The following is a 14684-nucleotide window of genomic DNA, read 5'->3' on the forward strand; positions in this document are numbered from 1 at the left end:
CGTTGTTACTGATTAAAGCGTAACATACTAAATCAGCACCAAACTGAAGTAAGAGATCCGCAACATCGGTATGACCATTTTCACACGCGTACGTTAAGGCCGTATCTCCTGTTTGTGTTTGAGCATGAACATCCGCCGCGGATTCGAGTAGATAACGAACGAGCTCTAAATGACCTTCTTGTGCAGCTTCCATCAAGGGAGTAGAGGCACCCAATTCTATATCAGCCCCTGCTTTAATGAGAAAGTCAGCGACTTCTAAAAAGCCCCCGCAACAAGCTAAAGTAAGCGCTGTTTCCTGCGTTTCTTCCGTTTGAGCATTGATATTCGCTCCTATATCAAAATATATAAATATAGTTGAAATGATTGGTTAGGAAAGTTAATGAATATAGAAAATATGTATAAAAAAAATGTAATAATAATACCTTGGCTTAAGAGTAAAGCAACCATTTCTTCATGACCCTCGCGTGCCGCTTCCATCAACGGCGTATAACCTTCATCGTTCACTTCCTCGATATTCGCCCCTCTCTCGATTAGAAGCATAGCAAGATCAACATGACCTCCACAAGCAGCCAAAGTTAATGGAGACTCAAAACTGTCTGTTGGCATATTCACCTGCGCACCTGAATCTAACAATAAGCGAGCTACTTCAACATGACCGTCCATCGATGCTTCCATAAGGGCAGTATGCATTTCATCGGTTTTGTGCTCCTATAAAGTCAAGTGTTCCTGTATACATACATAAATAAAAAGCAACTATTCTAAGAAATAAAGTTAATTAGATGAAAAAATACCTGATCTGCACCAGCTTCTAGTAAAAAGCGAACCATTTCCAAATGTCCCTTGTAGCAAGCCAGTGTTAGCGCAGATTCTTTAAATTCATTGGAATGAGTATTAATTCCAGCGCCATGTTCTAGCAAGATCTTGGCTACAGGTACATGCCCCGCACTGGCTGCTTCCATTAATGGTGTATGACCATTCTCATTGTGATCCTCCACATTGGCACCTGCTTCTAATAATATTCGTACTACTTCCTCATGACCACCCGCACAGCCATACATAAGGGGCGTATTACCTGAAAATACAATATACTTCAGTAACATCAAAACTCAGACTTGATCGTATTGTTATGTATTTCATACCTGAAGTAGACTGAGCATTTACATCAGCTCCATGAGCAATCAATAAGCTTACAACATCTACATGCCCAGCACTAGCAGCCTCCATTAAAGGGGTACAATCCCCTTTTATACCACGGTCTTCTACGTTTGCATTCATTGCCAAAAGTACCTATATTTGTATAAATTATCAGTGAAATTATCAGTAAAATTATTAATGAAATTATCAATGAAATAATTTGGAACTGAAGAATATTATACTTTTATCAGAATATTTCAAATTAAGACTGACTTTACAAACACTTTTTTTTAAAGATATAATATTTACTAAGTGCACATAAATGTATTAAATATTAAACAGCATTCAAACCTGAGCAAGTTCGTAATAACCAGCTTGACAGGCGAGAGAGAGCAGACTCTCTCCCTCCTCTGTAGTCTCGTGAACGCTGCGTCCTTCCGTTAATAATTTCTTAACAGTACCAACGTCACCGTCGGTGCAGGCCTCAACAAGAGAGCGTTTCTCGTTAGGTGCGCGTGGGTTATCACTACGCATACGAGTTAATGCAGCTGCTGCTTCATCTAATGCACAAGAAACACTAGATGTTAAGCGACGGAGCACTTCGTGATCAGCCAAGTGCTTCCCATCGCCTGAAGACAACTTGCCAATGCCAGCTGCTTCCAGCAAAGCTTCTAGCCGTGCCTGTGTCTCAGGATCCACAGATCTTTCTGGATCTTCAGGTGTTAATAGAAATTTGGACGATTCCAAATGATGACCACCGTCTAATTCTACCTGATCAATTGCAAAGCACTCCACCTATAAATAACGTGATAACACTATTTCTAGTAAGATTAAATTCTTTAATCAATGTATATTAAGATAAATATTACTTATTAGCAAAGATGCAGCTCATTTTTGTTAAAAAAAAAATATATATATATATATCTACTACGATTTAGAATCACTTACAGATACAAACTTATAAATGTAATACTATTTTTTAAAATTTTTATATACTTTTGCATAACATCGTCCTTGTGACTAAATAAAGAATCTCTTGGCTAGAAAAATAGATAATACAGGCACAAAATAATGATTGATTTAAGTACTCTTTGTACCTAATTTATAGAAGGTAGATAAAGATTGTATAAAAAATCAATGAAGAAACTGCTGAGTCATTTGCTTTTTAATATTTGTACACGAGTAATTAGAAGAAAATAAAAAAAGAAGAGATGAAGAAATATTAAACGTTATAAAAAATGTCTACGATTAATACGAAAACGGTATTTGTAATTGACACCGAAGTAAATTCGTTAAGAACGTTCGAAAGAAAGTGAAAGAGAAATTTGAGGTTATTTTGCAAAGAAAAAATCGTTGTTAATATATTATAGAAAAGTTGTAATTAGAAACTGCACGAAATATGCGACGATAATAGTATCGATCGAACACTATGAATGGGAACGATCAAGTTTTCCTAAGAAAGTAAAAAGTAAATGTAGAAAAGAAATAAAGGTACAAAGTTGCAATAGACGGTAAGCTCATGCAATTAGTATCTACGCTTCTAAGAACCAGTTAAGATTTCCACATAATCGAGAAATGATTATTGTACGTACATCTCGCGTAGAGGTCATTTCCTCTCGCGCGATCAGTAGAAACTGATGGGATATAAACGCAAATCAGACGAGAGGTGAAAGTATCGTATCTTCTCTAAGCGACTGAAACCGCTTGCCAGTGAACACGGGCATAAAAACAATGTGCAGCCATTCCAAGAAGGACGAAACTGACACTTCCTTGCTATACTCTGCGTGTGTACCTCGCGTCTCGTTTGTTTTCCTCTTTCTCTCTCCCCCCTGTTCCTCCTCGCACTCACTCTTATTAAATTCAAAGGAAAAAGAAATCGTCGCGTATACACTAATAACGTAAGCGAGTCGTTTCGACTAAAACAATTGTTCGTATTGAAAAAAATCGTGGACAGAAGTCCGTGTAACCGCTACTGGCAGAATATAGAATAATATGGTGGCTCTGCTCTCTACATTTCCACGCCACGAACGCGGACGACGACTACGCTACGACGACGACTACGACTTCGACGACGAAGACGAAGCGAAGACAACGACGACGACGACGACGACGACGACGACGACGAAGACGAAGACGAAGACGAAGACGAAGACGAAGACGACGACGACACAGAAGAGTCGAAAGAAGAATCGGTAGACAGGAAGGCAAAGGTGAGGCTGAAAATTCGTTGACAATATTGGAAAAAGAGTTAGCTGTTAAGATAAAGGTAGAAATAGTACACCTAGAAACGTTTAAGGAAGGTAAAGAAGCAACGGAGCAGCAAACAGGCTCACGAACTCGCACGAATGTACGCGAGAAACGCGGCCGAAGAGAACTCCGCTGGGTGGCGCACAACGTAGTGCAAGCGGACGTAAAATCTCGCGCGCGCACACGCAACACATCTACAGAGACACATCAGCCTAACCGTACGTGTATATACGAAGAGGTTTACTAGTGCGAGCAGGGAAAAAGAGATATGTCCGCACATAAGATACGTATGCTCGTGTTGTGTACCTATTCACGAATAAATGCTGTTCCCTATAAAACGTACGTCTACACACAAGTGTACACGTGCGTGCGCACGCGCTTGATTATGCAGCAGCACAGCTAACCGGAGTTCTTTACCCAGAGTACTCGTACATATGTACATACGTACATATGTATATACGTGTATGTTCGTAGAGCACGCAAACTATGTGAACAATTTACAAATTTGTTCATTAATCAACGTATCATAGTGTATACTTTAGAGGCACGCTCCTATATATACATATTCGGTATTATAGATCGCGTTCGATAAATAGAGATGTTGGTTAACAGATTTTTTATCGAGTCTGAAGAGACGAAGCAATCGAATCGAATCGAATCGAAGAATTAACAGGAAATAAGAAGTAAATTTTGGGAAGCAGGAGAGCGTGATGTAGTCGTGTTACACGCAGTATCTATACTGACATTCCATCGTCTATTAACGCATATATCTTGATTATGTAACGACCCTGCGTAAATTCCCTTCTCATCCTTCTTTGCTTTCGTCTTTTAGGTAATGTATGCAGAAATGATTTCATAATAATAATTACCTTGATGATAATGCATAAATACCTTTACTTGATGTCGAATATTAACTTGTCGAAAAACGTGAAATTTTCTTACTTATTCGTTTGTTAACTTGAATTTTTATAGACCACTTTATAGAACAACTTCTAATTGGCCGACATAGATTTTACTTCGTAAACAACGCTAAATTTTCTACTCATTCTACAGAATTTCTTTTCTTCATCTTTTCCGGACGATCACTTACGATTCTTTTGGCGTAGCTTCAAACAAATAAATAAAATACGCTTCGAAAATTATAATTGAATACAGAGTGGTGGTCGATCGAGTACTTGACGATTAGCTGTGTTACATGTACGTATTCATTAATTTAGTGCTGTATCCGGTTTCAATACATATTGAACTCATTACATAAAATGATTTTACAACGAAATTACAAGGAAGATATGCCAAGAAGTAAGAAAATGTCGAACGAGATCCACATCGATTCGAACACATTTCACCGAAAGCTGATGTACGTACATATATGTATACGAAGGGAAGGAGACGAAAAGGTGTGTGTGAGTAAGAGGGAGAGAGATTGTGTGTGTGCACACGTATCCACATGTAAAAAGGAAGGAATAGTAGAGGAAAGGAGAAAGAGGAAGGGAACGGTGACTGGACGGGACGAACGACAGAAACGACCGACGAATTCATACGTATGCGTGTATAGTGTATGTACGTGCGTACATGCGTGCGTTCAACCCCTTCTCACACGAATCCTTTATCTACGACGTGGCATATTTTTGATTTAAGTTACCTCTGAAACACTATCCTCCTCACTCTCCGACGAGTCTGCCATAAAGCGTGGCTGCAACTCAGAAAAGGTCTCGGTCTCTGACTTCGTAGGACTGGAGTTCGAAGACTGGGGAGTCGACGACGTCTTTCCAATGTCGTGGTGAACGCTTACTAATTTTTCGTGCTTCTGACTATCCGAGGTCGTTCCTTGTGCTACATTCTGCATCTTTACCTTCCAGATGAATCATATGATACTAAGGTGTCGTTCCTGTATTGCAAAACACACACAGAACACTTCCTTTTTAATGATAATCTTAAGCACGATCGCCGTCATTCACGTAAGCTAACACCCGCCATTTCTACTATGGCCGACACCAAGATTCCCGGATGCCCCTTCGACCATCTATATGATATCATACGATTCGACGAGCCATCTTTCGTTTCTCATGGCGGGTAAGTTCGATTCATTCGTTTCAAACGATTTTACATTTCGCATCTTTTAATCAGATGTTATCGTACTTTCTAGTACTTTTCAATCTACTTTATTCGTACCTTATTGTTCAAATAAATATCTTTTATTATAATTCACTGATATTTTGATCTTTTATTAAAGAGTATCGCGAGCAGTTCGGTATTTCGATGGAAAAAATTTTCAGAAGTACAACTTTTTATATATTTCTATATTTTATCAATTTCATTCAAATAAGAAATAAGCTTGCAAAACATTGTTCATTTCTTTAAATAGATATGCAAATCCAATTAAAATGTCTACATTTACGTAACTACTACAATTTATGTAATTAGATGTAACACAAGTCGCTTGGGTCTTTCTTTTTTTTTTCTTTTCTTTATTAATTGTAAGCAAAGCACACTGAAAACACATTGCCAAGAAAAATGCATTATTTATTTGACCATTTGCTGAATAACAAATTTTCTTTTCTTATAAAAATGTTTCAATATTAATTTCTAATACAGAACATGGTACATGTAAATCAAACTTTGAAAGAACATTGGGATGTAATACACCCATTTTTCCAATCACTTTTCCATAGCATAAGATTTCTGCACATCGATTGGGGAAGAAAGTAGGATCTGAAACGAATTGCGTTTAAATAACTTAGCTAGTCAGCAAATTTTGGCTTCAAATCTTGAGGAATAAAATAATTGTTCGTAAATACGTTACCACTAACTGCGCGAAGACGATATCCATTCTCGACATTATCAATAACCCATGGTATTTCCAATACTTGTAATATTCTATCCAGCAAGCCATGAATTATTTCAAAACCGTCTGATTTATTACAATATAAAGCACACATATATCGATGATTACGTGCGCCTACCTCTGTACTATTATCTTTTAAAACTATATCGGATATTTCAAATAATTTCTGAGGTAGTGGCATATTTTTATTTGCGGCTAATGTTTTTAATAATCCAGGTAGTAAAGTAGTACGTGCTACCTATAACAAAATTATATATGGTAAACGATCAATTTTAATAAAATAGTATCTATCAATGAATTTGTATACCTGAAACTCTAACGTTTTTGGATTTGATATATGAACCACGGGTAGGTTTTCCAGTTTATAGCCTAATTTATCGGCTATATCTTCGCGCGAACACTATAAAAAGGAGATATTTGTAATTCAACTGGAACTTCCATTAAATTGCTGCTGAAAAATATACATACCAACGAGAATGTCAGTGCTTCTGAGAAACCAGAATAAGCCATTTCCATTCGCAATTGATCAGACAATTTATTAAGTGGAAACTAAATGTTAAATATAGAAATAAAGAAATAAAGCAATAATTTTCATTTCAGTTTTATCAATTTCCAAATTGATAACTTCAATCTTACCTCTTCTGCAATTGTAGACAAATGAGGTATAGTTTTTTGTATATTATTGTATCCATATGCTATTGCAATGTCTTCGTAAATGTCACACGCATGGATTACATCGTGCCTTGTAGGAGGTACTTGGACACATATCTTATCATTTTTTTGAACAAATGTTTTTAATGACATTTTAGAAAGAAGACTTGCTACTTGTTCGGCTGTTTGTTTTATACCAATATACTTTATTGCTTTTTTACACTCAACTTCTTCAGTTCGATATTTTAAATCAGGATAATGAAATACCTGCATATCAGGATATACAACTTCTACTGTTTCTACTGTGTATTTCTGTTTACAGTACTGACTGAAAGCACAGACTATAGTATCTAATACTATTCTTGCCTATGAGAAACAATGTTTTTTACATTTTGATGGATAAAAAATAGTGTTAATTATATGTGTACCTTTGTAAGATCTGTTGCAGTACATTCAATGAATACATTTTTAGTATTAAGGGTGATTTTTGAATGATCTCCATTAATAATGGGTGGAAGTGATAAGATTATTCCATTACTATCTTGTACTATAGGGTAAACTGGGCTATCTTTTATAATATTGAGATACTGTTTTAATTGTGGATGTGTCTGAAAAGCATTTTTTAATAGATAGTATTACTTAAATTCCATAAAATTTAATTTGAGTTTAAACTGAAAGCTACTTACAGCATATAAGTTCATAATTTCTTCTCCTGTGAACTCCTTATCTTGATTGAGTGGTTTAAAACAAATATTATTTGGTAATTTTGCATCGTATAAAAATGGACCTTTGATTGTATCTAAATCATGAGTACCAATGGATACTAAACTTCGTTTTCTTCCTATGTTTTGATGCAATTTTTCTTGAAGATCAATAAAACTATTATAGGAGTCTTGTGTAAATGTAATATCTCTTAGAACAGCTGCTACAATATGTCCTCTCACCTTCAAACACTAAAACAGAATGTAACACAAGTGTATCATTAGAATATTATGTCCCATATTTTAGTTATTTACTTTTTTAGTCAATTTTGATATCAAATTCCAAGTACCTCACTTGTCATGACAATCTTTTGTATATTTTTATCTGGAAATACTGCTGTATATCGAGGTATATCTATCCTATATAAAAAGATTAAAAAATATAAAAAAAACTATTTATCTCCTGTGTACTATATGTATGCACAAAAGAAAATACATTACGTTACATTACAATACATTACATAAAAATGAATAAACTATGTGCAGTATGTATTTACTCATTTAAAAATATTAGTAATCCAAGGGTTAAACCTTCCAAGCACAATAAATCGTATCTGTTTGCTGGTATATCAATTTTATATATAATTTCTTCTGATGCTTCATTAGACTGATCTAAACCTTTTTCCCTTATTATTAACTGCTTTTCTGTTGTCTAAAAATGACAGTCAAATTAATATTGCTACCAAGATAATACACAATTTAAAGCATAATTAATGAAATTTATACCACTTCATCCAATTCAAGGCCAAATTTGAAACACAAATCTTGAAATTCGTCTTCTGCTAAAATTCCATTATCAAGGTAAGTAAATGGTGCTTAAAAGTTTATATAGTAAATACAAATAGCAAGTTAGAAATGTTTATAACTTACAATATGTTTTGCCGAGAGCTCTAAATAATACATCTCGCTTAATGTTAATAGTCGGCATTTTTTATGTTATAGATCTTGCATTCAATTTCTATAGAATAGAGTACTTCAGAAAAAAAATATGTTACGTATTTTCAATATTAAAACTTTGAAATACTGAAATAATTCGTCGTTAAATTACGTGGAAAAATGGCAAGGATGATATTGAGGTTAGAATTCTCGCTATATAGGTATGTATGCACACATATGCATCTGTATCGCATAACATATATTTCTATGCACATGTATACGACACATGAACATATATCCATTATATAGGTTGTTTCAGAAATGGTTGGCCAAATCTATCTGCGTTTGAGTATATCTCGAGAAGGAAGAATTTCCGAACCTATGTTTATGACCTTTTTTCATTCTCAGAAGCAGTAGATTACGGTATCAAAGTCTAATCAAATATTCCTGAAATACACTGTGTAATCTATCCTATATACGTTTGCTATACTCAACAAATTTGATTGAACAATTTATATATAAAAGGTAAAATATTAAACATTTTTTATTTCATGAATGTGCAGTATGTAATTTACATATTATATGTTTATGCGTTCAGGCCAGTGCTGTCATTGGTATACCTATTTATTCACTTAACTGTAGTAAAATTTAAATGGAACGAAGTAGTACTTCTATTTGAAAATTCATTTTATTTGTAAAAAATTGTGTTGTTTTAATGGGGAGACGAATGATTATCATATATGATATGCAAATAAAATATTGAGCATGTTGAATTAGACTGCCATTCATATAAATTACAATTTGAAATACAATAAAGTAGGTTCTTCATTGAATCAACGAACTGATCATGCTGAAACAAAAGAAGAATAAAATAATAAGTAACAAGAATACTGTGCTTAATTGCAATGAGTAAAACTAATTGTTATAATACTTTTACTTTTACTTTTTTTCTTTTCCTTTTAACAGCTAATACAGACAAATATATAAATATTCTATACATTAATTGTCACTTACCCATATAAATAATAGAAAAAAGATAAGAGATAAAATGCAAGTTTAATCCACCCTTCTCTTTGGTGAGCCATTAAAACCTGAGCATTCATTATGCTAGTTGGATCATAAAGGCCTGGTTTAGACATAACAGGTCTATGATAATAATGCCATAAATGATATACTATTAATGGAATATTAAGAAGTAACGAAAACCATTGCCCACTTATAAGAAATAAAACGTTGATAAAGATGTGTAAGCTGTACTCTGGTAAAACTAGCTAAAATATAAATATATAATAATGATAATAACAACGATAACAAACGTAAATAACAATTTTTTTTTTTAAATTATTACTATAACGTGTAAAATATTTTTAAAATCTCACCGGATTTAAACTGTTACATTGCTCGATTGGATTTTTGTAATCTGTTTTTAATTCATCGAATGCTATGACCTGAAATATTTAATGTTTTTTAATGTCAAATGAGAGCTATACACACCAAGTACGAGGTTAGACATAATTTATATTGACTATTCGCATACACGTTTCTAGTAAATATTTTCTGTCAAAAATTGCCATGAATTTTTTTTATAAATATCACGTACATGAAATATTGCAAAAAATATTAAGAAAGCATCTACGATTAACGCCACGATGTACGAAAAAGCAGCTAAAGTGAACGCCATTATGACTGTACACGCTGCAACAATATCAAATGCTTCAATGCAAATGAATTACTTACGACTTATGTATGTATATTGATATGGTTCTAGAGATATCATTTTAAAAAATGTACAGTCAAATAATTTATAATGTTTAATTATACTTAACCTACTTTGCTCTATAGTAACATACTTATATGTTAAAAAACATATTTAGATATGTACACACATACGTACTTCTTATATATCGCAAATAAAATAGTAAGAAAGGCATAAATACCTACATTACCTAATGATTATGCTTAAGTATCGTTTATCTTATAAAGAATAGTTAATATCTACATGTTTCGCTTGTTATATATGCATGTGTGTGTGTGTGTGTTTGTAAAAGTAAAACAAACATATATACATGTATAGGTACGTATACCAATTTTGCATTAAATTGAATACGCTCTGAAATATTTTTTGAAATAAAACTTCTTTTTTCTTTTTCAACATTTATTTTCCACTTACCTTTACAAAATGCATGCAGAATAAGAATAATAGGTGTGTTGCATATGTAATAAAAAATGTTAAATTTAGATGAATATGTTTAAAAACTGACTATGACATTATAATTGTACAATAATGAACAATAATGAAGGGGGAATTAGTAGAATTATTTAGGATTTCTAATATTTTTAGGGAACATACATAATGTATTGAATAATAATGTATTATTACTAAACAATATTAACAGTACTGTATTAAACATGAATTGACATTTACATTATTGCATTATACATATATTTCACTGATGATTGTTATATGGTTCTTGTTGAAGTTTGAGGTCCATACGTGTAATCTAGTTTTGTTTCTAATCTTGTTAATAGCCTTTCTTCATCCCTACCATTCCACTGAACATTCTTGCATACTTCTTTCTTAGACTGCAACATGTGCCTAATATTACCATATTGTATATCCAGTTCTTTAAACGCATTTAATAGAAATATTGCTATTATCACAGTAAAGAAACCACAGAAAAACCCTACTGTATCTTCAGTACTCATATTTTCCCATTCACGGAATAATATGGCAGAAGTAACTATTACTAATGTTGTAAAGAATACATAATATATTGGTGTTACAATTGTAGTTTCAAAGAGATCTAAAGATTTATTTAAATAATTCATTTGTATGCTGATACAAAGTATAACACTGAATAGAAAGATCCATGTTAACCAGCTTGTAAGTTCATTATTAGTCCCAGTAATAGTTTCTTTCAAAGCTAGTCCTAGCCCCTTACAGCTCATAACAGTAAACGAACCAACAGAGGAGCACAAACAGATATACACTATAATATTTCGTTTTCCATAAGCAGGACCAAAGTGAAAAATGATTGAAAGTGTGCATATTATGACAAGCAAAACATAAATAACATAGCCTGGGTTTTTCATCTTATCTAGAAGTTCGTTTAATGTGTTGACTTCTTCTCCTTTTGGAGAATGAAGTATAAGTACTATAGAACCCAATATGCATAAAAGACAACCAATCTGAAAAAAGGATATGTATATATATACATATGATTTCTTTTAGTTTCTTCACTATTGAAAACAGTTATATTTTATATGTTATATTACCTTCTCTAATAAATTCAGTTTTTCATTTAGGTACTTTGATGCTAACATTGCAGATACTAGAACACTAAATGCTCCTAAGGATGTAACCAAGGAAACTGGTGCAAAAGCATAAGCAGCAAAATTAGCTGCTTCTCCGATTCCCACTTTAACGAAAATACGTATATAAATTTAATGGCTGATGTTTAATCGTGCATAAACTAAGTAAATAGTTTTTTTACATACTAGAAAGAAGACCAGCCCACCATATCCATTCTTTTAAGTATCCAAAACCTCCAGACGAAGCTCGTAATGCACCGTATCTTTGCAAACGGATTAATGCTTTTTTCTTAATAATAAAACTAGCACCTATACAAAAATATCATGATTTGCAATAAATAATGTTAATCTTTAACTAGTAGCTTCTAAAAAACTATATTCATCTAATATTTAAAGTGTTAATTAACCTATAAATCCGCTGGAACTAATAGCTAATCCTAAACCTATATAAAAATCTGTTGTATCATGCAGTTTTGCATCAGCTACAACTTTTGTTGTACTATCCATTAGGCCTTCGTTCCTTCACTTCTGGATAAAATGTACATACATTCTAATTTCTATGATTCTCATCAGTAACAAACACACACGTAAGATTTACATGCGCTCTTCCTCTCTCTATATGCACATGTGTGTGTTTGTGCGTGAGTACGTGTATATATATATATGGATTGTAGAGAGATATTAATCAAAAATCACTAAGCTTAGTATAAAAATTTAATGAATAATTAAATATCAATATTTCACATATTATTCCTTAACGGATCAATTTCACATTTTAATAGCAGGTAAATAACGAAATTTTACAATACCATATAGAATTACAAAGATGTTTATTTATCCATTATTATTTATTTAGCGACAGTAAAATATAATACAGTGTAAAGCACGAGTACAAAATAAATTTGTATAATAACATTTTCCATTCATACAATTTTTTAAGTAACATAATTTACCAGCAACCTTGTTTATCACCTAGTAACGTTTTCAATATTTTTTGGGAAATCAATCTCATAGTGTAAGTAGGAATTACAGATGAATATAAGATACAAAGAATGTGATCTCCATGTTTAATAGAATGACATTTATGATATTCAGAACATAAATAAATTTCTTTTGTACCAATAAATTTCCAATCTTGATTGTTTGTTCCATCTTCAAATCCAGAAGGCAATATAAATGTTTCGACAGCTTGATGGTAAAAAGTCCTCAATATATCCAGTCTATGCGATCCATTGATTCTACTTTTAGCATATTGTGTATTTCTGCCAAGTACAAATTTTTGTACCTTATAATTTACTAAAAGAAATCTAAACAGACAATGAATATATGTACTTTAATTACATTCTGACACTGATTTTCATTTCATTTTATAGTTACTTAAGTGAAATGTATTTGCATTTTACCCAAGTGTTTCTAAGTCTAAACTTATAGTTGCAGGTAAATTCCGTGGATAACATTGTTCAGCACCATGTAAAGCATCAATACTACTTTTCCAACATTGCACTGCCAATCGTTCAATCTCTGTTAATTCTGGGGTTGGTCCACATAATGCTAATACTTCAATGTAATTGATAAGTGTAATAGATACTAGCCTGAAAGCTACCTGTGGAATGTCTTGTGTCATGTTTATGAATATTAAATTTAATTATTTGCTATCTGTCTACAAAAAATACACTTGCATTTGGACTCTTGTAAGGCAAAAACACTGGAATGTCACGTGCTGTACAAATACATTCTGCAGTAATAGCTGTTATTAATAATTTTCTTTCTATAGGATGTAAATTCCACCATCCTTCTGTAGCCACTGCCAGACATCCATGTATTAAGATACAGCCATATATAGAATCCAAACATTCCATGTAACCTTCCAAACAAGTCTTAAACAGATTATTATTTAATCTACTAGAACATTTATACTTAATTTGAAAAATTCCAATTACCTGAAGCAAATTATTTTCTTGGCATATGATACATTCTGTCATATTAACAATATCAATTTTCAAAGAAATTCCATCTCCAACATCAAGACATTGTAAGAAGCTATCGATAATTGGACTACATAAACGCATATCCCTTTTAAGTTTCTCAATATTTCTTGTGTTTTGCAGTTCCTCTATACCCACAAACAGTATCATTGCACCAAAAATAGCATCCAGAAATTTATCTAAGACATATTTTGTAGTTCCACTTGCGATCACTATTAAAATAATACTTTGTTCAAACTCTTTCCATAGTACAGTAGTATCAGGTAAATCTGTATTCAAGAGCTCTATATCTTGTGATTTTAAAAACATGTGTATTCCATTTAGAGATGCTATTTTAGAAAAGGTCATCTATAACAGCAGTAAATTCAATCAGTAAAACAAATCTCATATGAATCTTCAAACAATAGCATTAATTATCATCCATCAAATTTTACCGTATCTCCTTCTCCTCGCTGTCGAGAAAATAGTGGAATTCCTCCAGAAGAGGTCAAACACATAATGTGGGCTACCATGGTAATAAAATTAATTTTTTCTATAAAATGTGTCAAATCTTTAACACTGTATGTATGTATCTACTACGTATGCTTCAATCTTAATTAAGCATTCAACTAATCAATTGACGCCCTATTGAAAATACACAAGAATTGAAAAAATCATCCATATTCATGTTCATAATACAGGATTGTTAAAGGGATTCTACAATACTATATTATGCAACAATATTCAAAATTAGAATTGTGTACATGTATTTATGTACATTTAGTGCAAAGAGAGCATTTCAAAAATTGAACAAAAACATGGACTATAAAAAGTCTACCCATCTAGCGGTGATTCTTAAGAACTAACGCGGCCGCTTGCCAGTGCTATCTATCG

General features: G+C 32.8%; 6 protein-coding genes and 2 long non-coding RNA genes across 17 annotated transcripts in view; 3 read left to right on the top strand and 5 right to left on the bottom strand.

Annotated features, from left to right (window-relative positions):
- The window catches only part of Mask (multiple ankyrin repeats single KH domain), a 15899-nt gene extending 10672 nt beyond the window's left edge, over positions 1-5227 (bottom strand). For 6 of the 7 annotated variants that reach the window (XM_076383190.1, XM_076383192.1, XM_076383187.1 and 3 more), the window contains exons 1-6: positions 5024-5227; positions 1486-1929; positions 1140-1287; positions 792-1072; positions 423-708; positions 29-330 (exon numbers count right to left, since the gene is read on the bottom strand). In XM_076383190.1, the coding sequence (XP_076239305.1) occupies positions 29-330; positions 423-708; positions 792-1072; positions 1140-1287; positions 1486-1929; positions 5024-5227 (1665 nt within the window). The remainder of the gene's footprint in view (positions 1-28; positions 331-422; positions 709-791; positions 1073-1139; positions 1288-1485; positions 1930-5023) is intronic. The other variant, XM_076383194.1, reaches the window with a different exon arrangement.
- LOC143182204 (uncharacterized) lies at positions 2772-4221 on the top strand. The gene is made up of 4 exons (XM_076383062.1): positions 2772-2800; positions 2874-3032; positions 3212-3344; positions 3431-4221. The coding sequence occupies exons 1-4, from the start codon at positions 2772-2774 to the stop codon at positions 3626-3628; spliced, it is 519 nt and encodes a 172-aa protein (XP_076239177.1). The 3' UTR covers positions 3629-4221.
- Positions 5228-5324: 97 nt separating the features above from the next.
- Positions 5325-9236, top strand: LOC143182294 (uncharacterized). The gene is made up of 3 exons (XR_013002417.1): positions 5325-5454; positions 8824-9039; positions 9113-9236. It is a non-coding gene; the product is annotated as an uncharacterized LOC143182294 (long non-coding RNA).
- Positions 5884-8712, bottom strand: Beta-phers (phenylalanine--tRNA ligase beta subunit). 4 transcript variants are annotated; one of them, XM_076383208.1, is made up of 11 exons: positions 8509-8712; positions 8365-8420; positions 8136-8290; positions 7929-7998; positions 7564-7830; positions 7306-7485; positions 6863-7144; positions 6695-6775; positions 6534-6626; positions 6185-6464; positions 5884-6093 (listed from the first exon to the last, which is right to left on the bottom strand). In XM_076383208.1, the coding sequence occupies exons 1-11, from the start codon at positions 8564-8566 to the stop codon at positions 5942-5944; spliced, it is 1674 nt and encodes a 557-aa protein (XP_076239323.1). In that variant the 5' UTR covers positions 8567-8712; the 3' UTR covers positions 5884-5941. The 4 variants fall into 4 exon arrangements, with proteins under 4 accessions (XP_076239323.1, XP_076239322.1, XP_076239324.1 ...); XM_076383207.1 differs by having other exon boundaries at positions 6863-7243; XM_076383209.1 differs by lacking the exons at positions 8365-8420; positions 8509-8712 and having other exon boundaries at positions 6863-7243; positions 8100-8189.
- On the bottom strand, positions 9026-10220 carry Cni (protein cornichon). Its single transcript, XM_076383225.1, has 4 exons — positions 10115-10220; positions 9894-9962; positions 9529-9785; positions 9026-9364 (listed from the first exon to the last, which is right to left on the bottom strand). The coding sequence occupies exons 1-4, from the start codon at positions 10193-10195 to the stop codon at positions 9340-9342; spliced, it is 432 nt and encodes a 143-aa protein (XP_076239340.1). The 5' UTR covers positions 10196-10220; the 3' UTR covers positions 9026-9339.
- Positions 9945-13378, top strand: LOC143182296 (uncharacterized). The gene is made up of 3 exons (XR_013002419.1): positions 9945-10258; positions 11844-11991; positions 13258-13378. It is a non-coding gene; the product is annotated as an uncharacterized LOC143182296 (long non-coding RNA).
- Positions 10869-12430, bottom strand: Spict (magnesium transporter spict). The gene is made up of 4 exons (XM_076383213.1): positions 12234-12430; positions 12013-12135; positions 11791-11933; positions 10869-11703 (listed from the first exon to the last, which is right to left on the bottom strand). The coding sequence occupies exons 1-4, from the start codon at positions 12331-12333 to the stop codon at positions 10975-10977; spliced, it is 1095 nt and encodes a 364-aa protein (XP_076239328.1). The 5' UTR covers positions 12334-12430; the 3' UTR covers positions 10869-10974.
- On the bottom strand, positions 12662-14663 carry Fy (fuzzy planar cell polarity protein-like protein). The gene is made up of 5 exons (XM_076383211.1): positions 14246-14663; positions 13767-14159; positions 13506-13703; positions 13230-13429; positions 12662-13133 (listed from the first exon to the last, which is right to left on the bottom strand). The coding sequence occupies exons 1-5, from the start codon at positions 14321-14323 to the stop codon at positions 12776-12778; spliced, it is 1227 nt and encodes a 408-aa protein (XP_076239326.1). The 5' UTR covers positions 14324-14663; the 3' UTR covers positions 12662-12775.
- Between the last annotated feature and the right edge of the window lie 21 nt (positions 14664-14684).

This window comes from Calliopsis andreniformis, chromosome 8, assembly GCF_051401765.1.
Source record: "Calliopsis andreniformis isolate RMS-2024a chromosome 8, iyCalAndr_principal, whole genome shotgun sequence".
Lineage (NCBI taxonomy): Eukaryota > Metazoa > Arthropoda > Insecta > Hymenoptera > Andrenidae > Calliopsis > Calliopsis andreniformis.

Excerpts from the sequence above, each read along its gene's own strand:
- Spict (XM_076383213.1), bottom strand. The coding sequence starts at position 12,333 with ATGGATAGTACAACAAAAGTTGTAGCTGATGCAAAACTGCATGATACA. Across the intron at positions 12,136-12,233 it reads TAGTTCCAGCGGATTTATAG|GTGCTAGTTTTATTATTAAG; the intron begins GTTAATTAACAC and ends ATTTTTGTATAG. Across the intron at positions 11,934-12,012 it reads GTGGGCTGGTCTTCTTTCTA|TGGGAATCGGAGAAGCAGCT; the intron begins GTATGTAAAAAA and ends TTTTCGTTAAAG.
- Cni (XM_076383225.1), bottom strand. The coding sequence starts at position 10,195 with ATGGCGTTCACTTTAGCTGCTTTTTCGTACATCGTGGCGTTAATCGTA. Across the intron at positions 9,963-10,114 it reads TATTTTTTGCAATATTTCAT|GTCATAGCATTCGATGAATT; the intron begins GTACGTGATATT and ends TAAATATTTCAG. Across the intron at positions 9,365-9,528 it reads TTTTTCTATTATTTATATGG|CATGATCAGTTCGTTGATTC; the intron begins GTAAGTGACAAT and ends CTTTTGTTTCAG.
- LOC143182204 (XM_076383062.1), top strand. The coding sequence starts at position 2,772 with ATGGGATATAAACGCAAATCAGACGAGAG. Across the intron at positions 3,033-3,211 it reads GTCGCGTATACACTAATAAC|ACGAAGCGAAGACAACGACG; the intron begins GTAAGCGAGTCG and ends TCGACGACGAAG. Across the intron at positions 3,345-3,430 it reads CGGTAGACAGGAAGGCAAAG|GAAGGTAAAGAAGCAACGGA; the intron begins GTGAGGCTGAAA and ends GAAACGTTTAAG.
- Beta-phers (XM_076383207.1), bottom strand. The coding sequence starts at position 8,566 with ATGCCGACTATTAACATTAAGCGAGATGTATTATTTAGAGCTCTCGGC. Across the intron at positions 7,486-7,563 it reads AAATTATGAACTTATATGCT|ACACATCCACAATTAAAACA; the intron begins GTAAGTAGCTTT and ends AATGCTTTTCAG. Across the intron at positions 6,465-6,533 it reads CAAAAACGTTAGAGTTTCAG|GTAGCACGTACTACTTTACT; the intron begins GTATACAAATTC and ends ATTTTGTTATAG.
- Fy (XM_076383211.1), bottom strand. The coding sequence starts at position 14,323 with ATGGTAGCCCACATTATGTGTTTGACCTCTTCTGGAGGAATTCCACTA. Across the intron at positions 14,160-14,245 it reads AGCGAGGAGAAGGAGATACG|ATGACCTTTTCTAAAATAGC; the intron begins GTAAAATTTGAT and ends CTGCTGTTATAG. Across the intron at positions 13,134-13,229 it reads TTAGACTTAGAAACACTTGG|ATTTCTTTTAGTAAATTATA; the intron begins GTAAAATGCAAA and ends TTGTCTGTTTAG.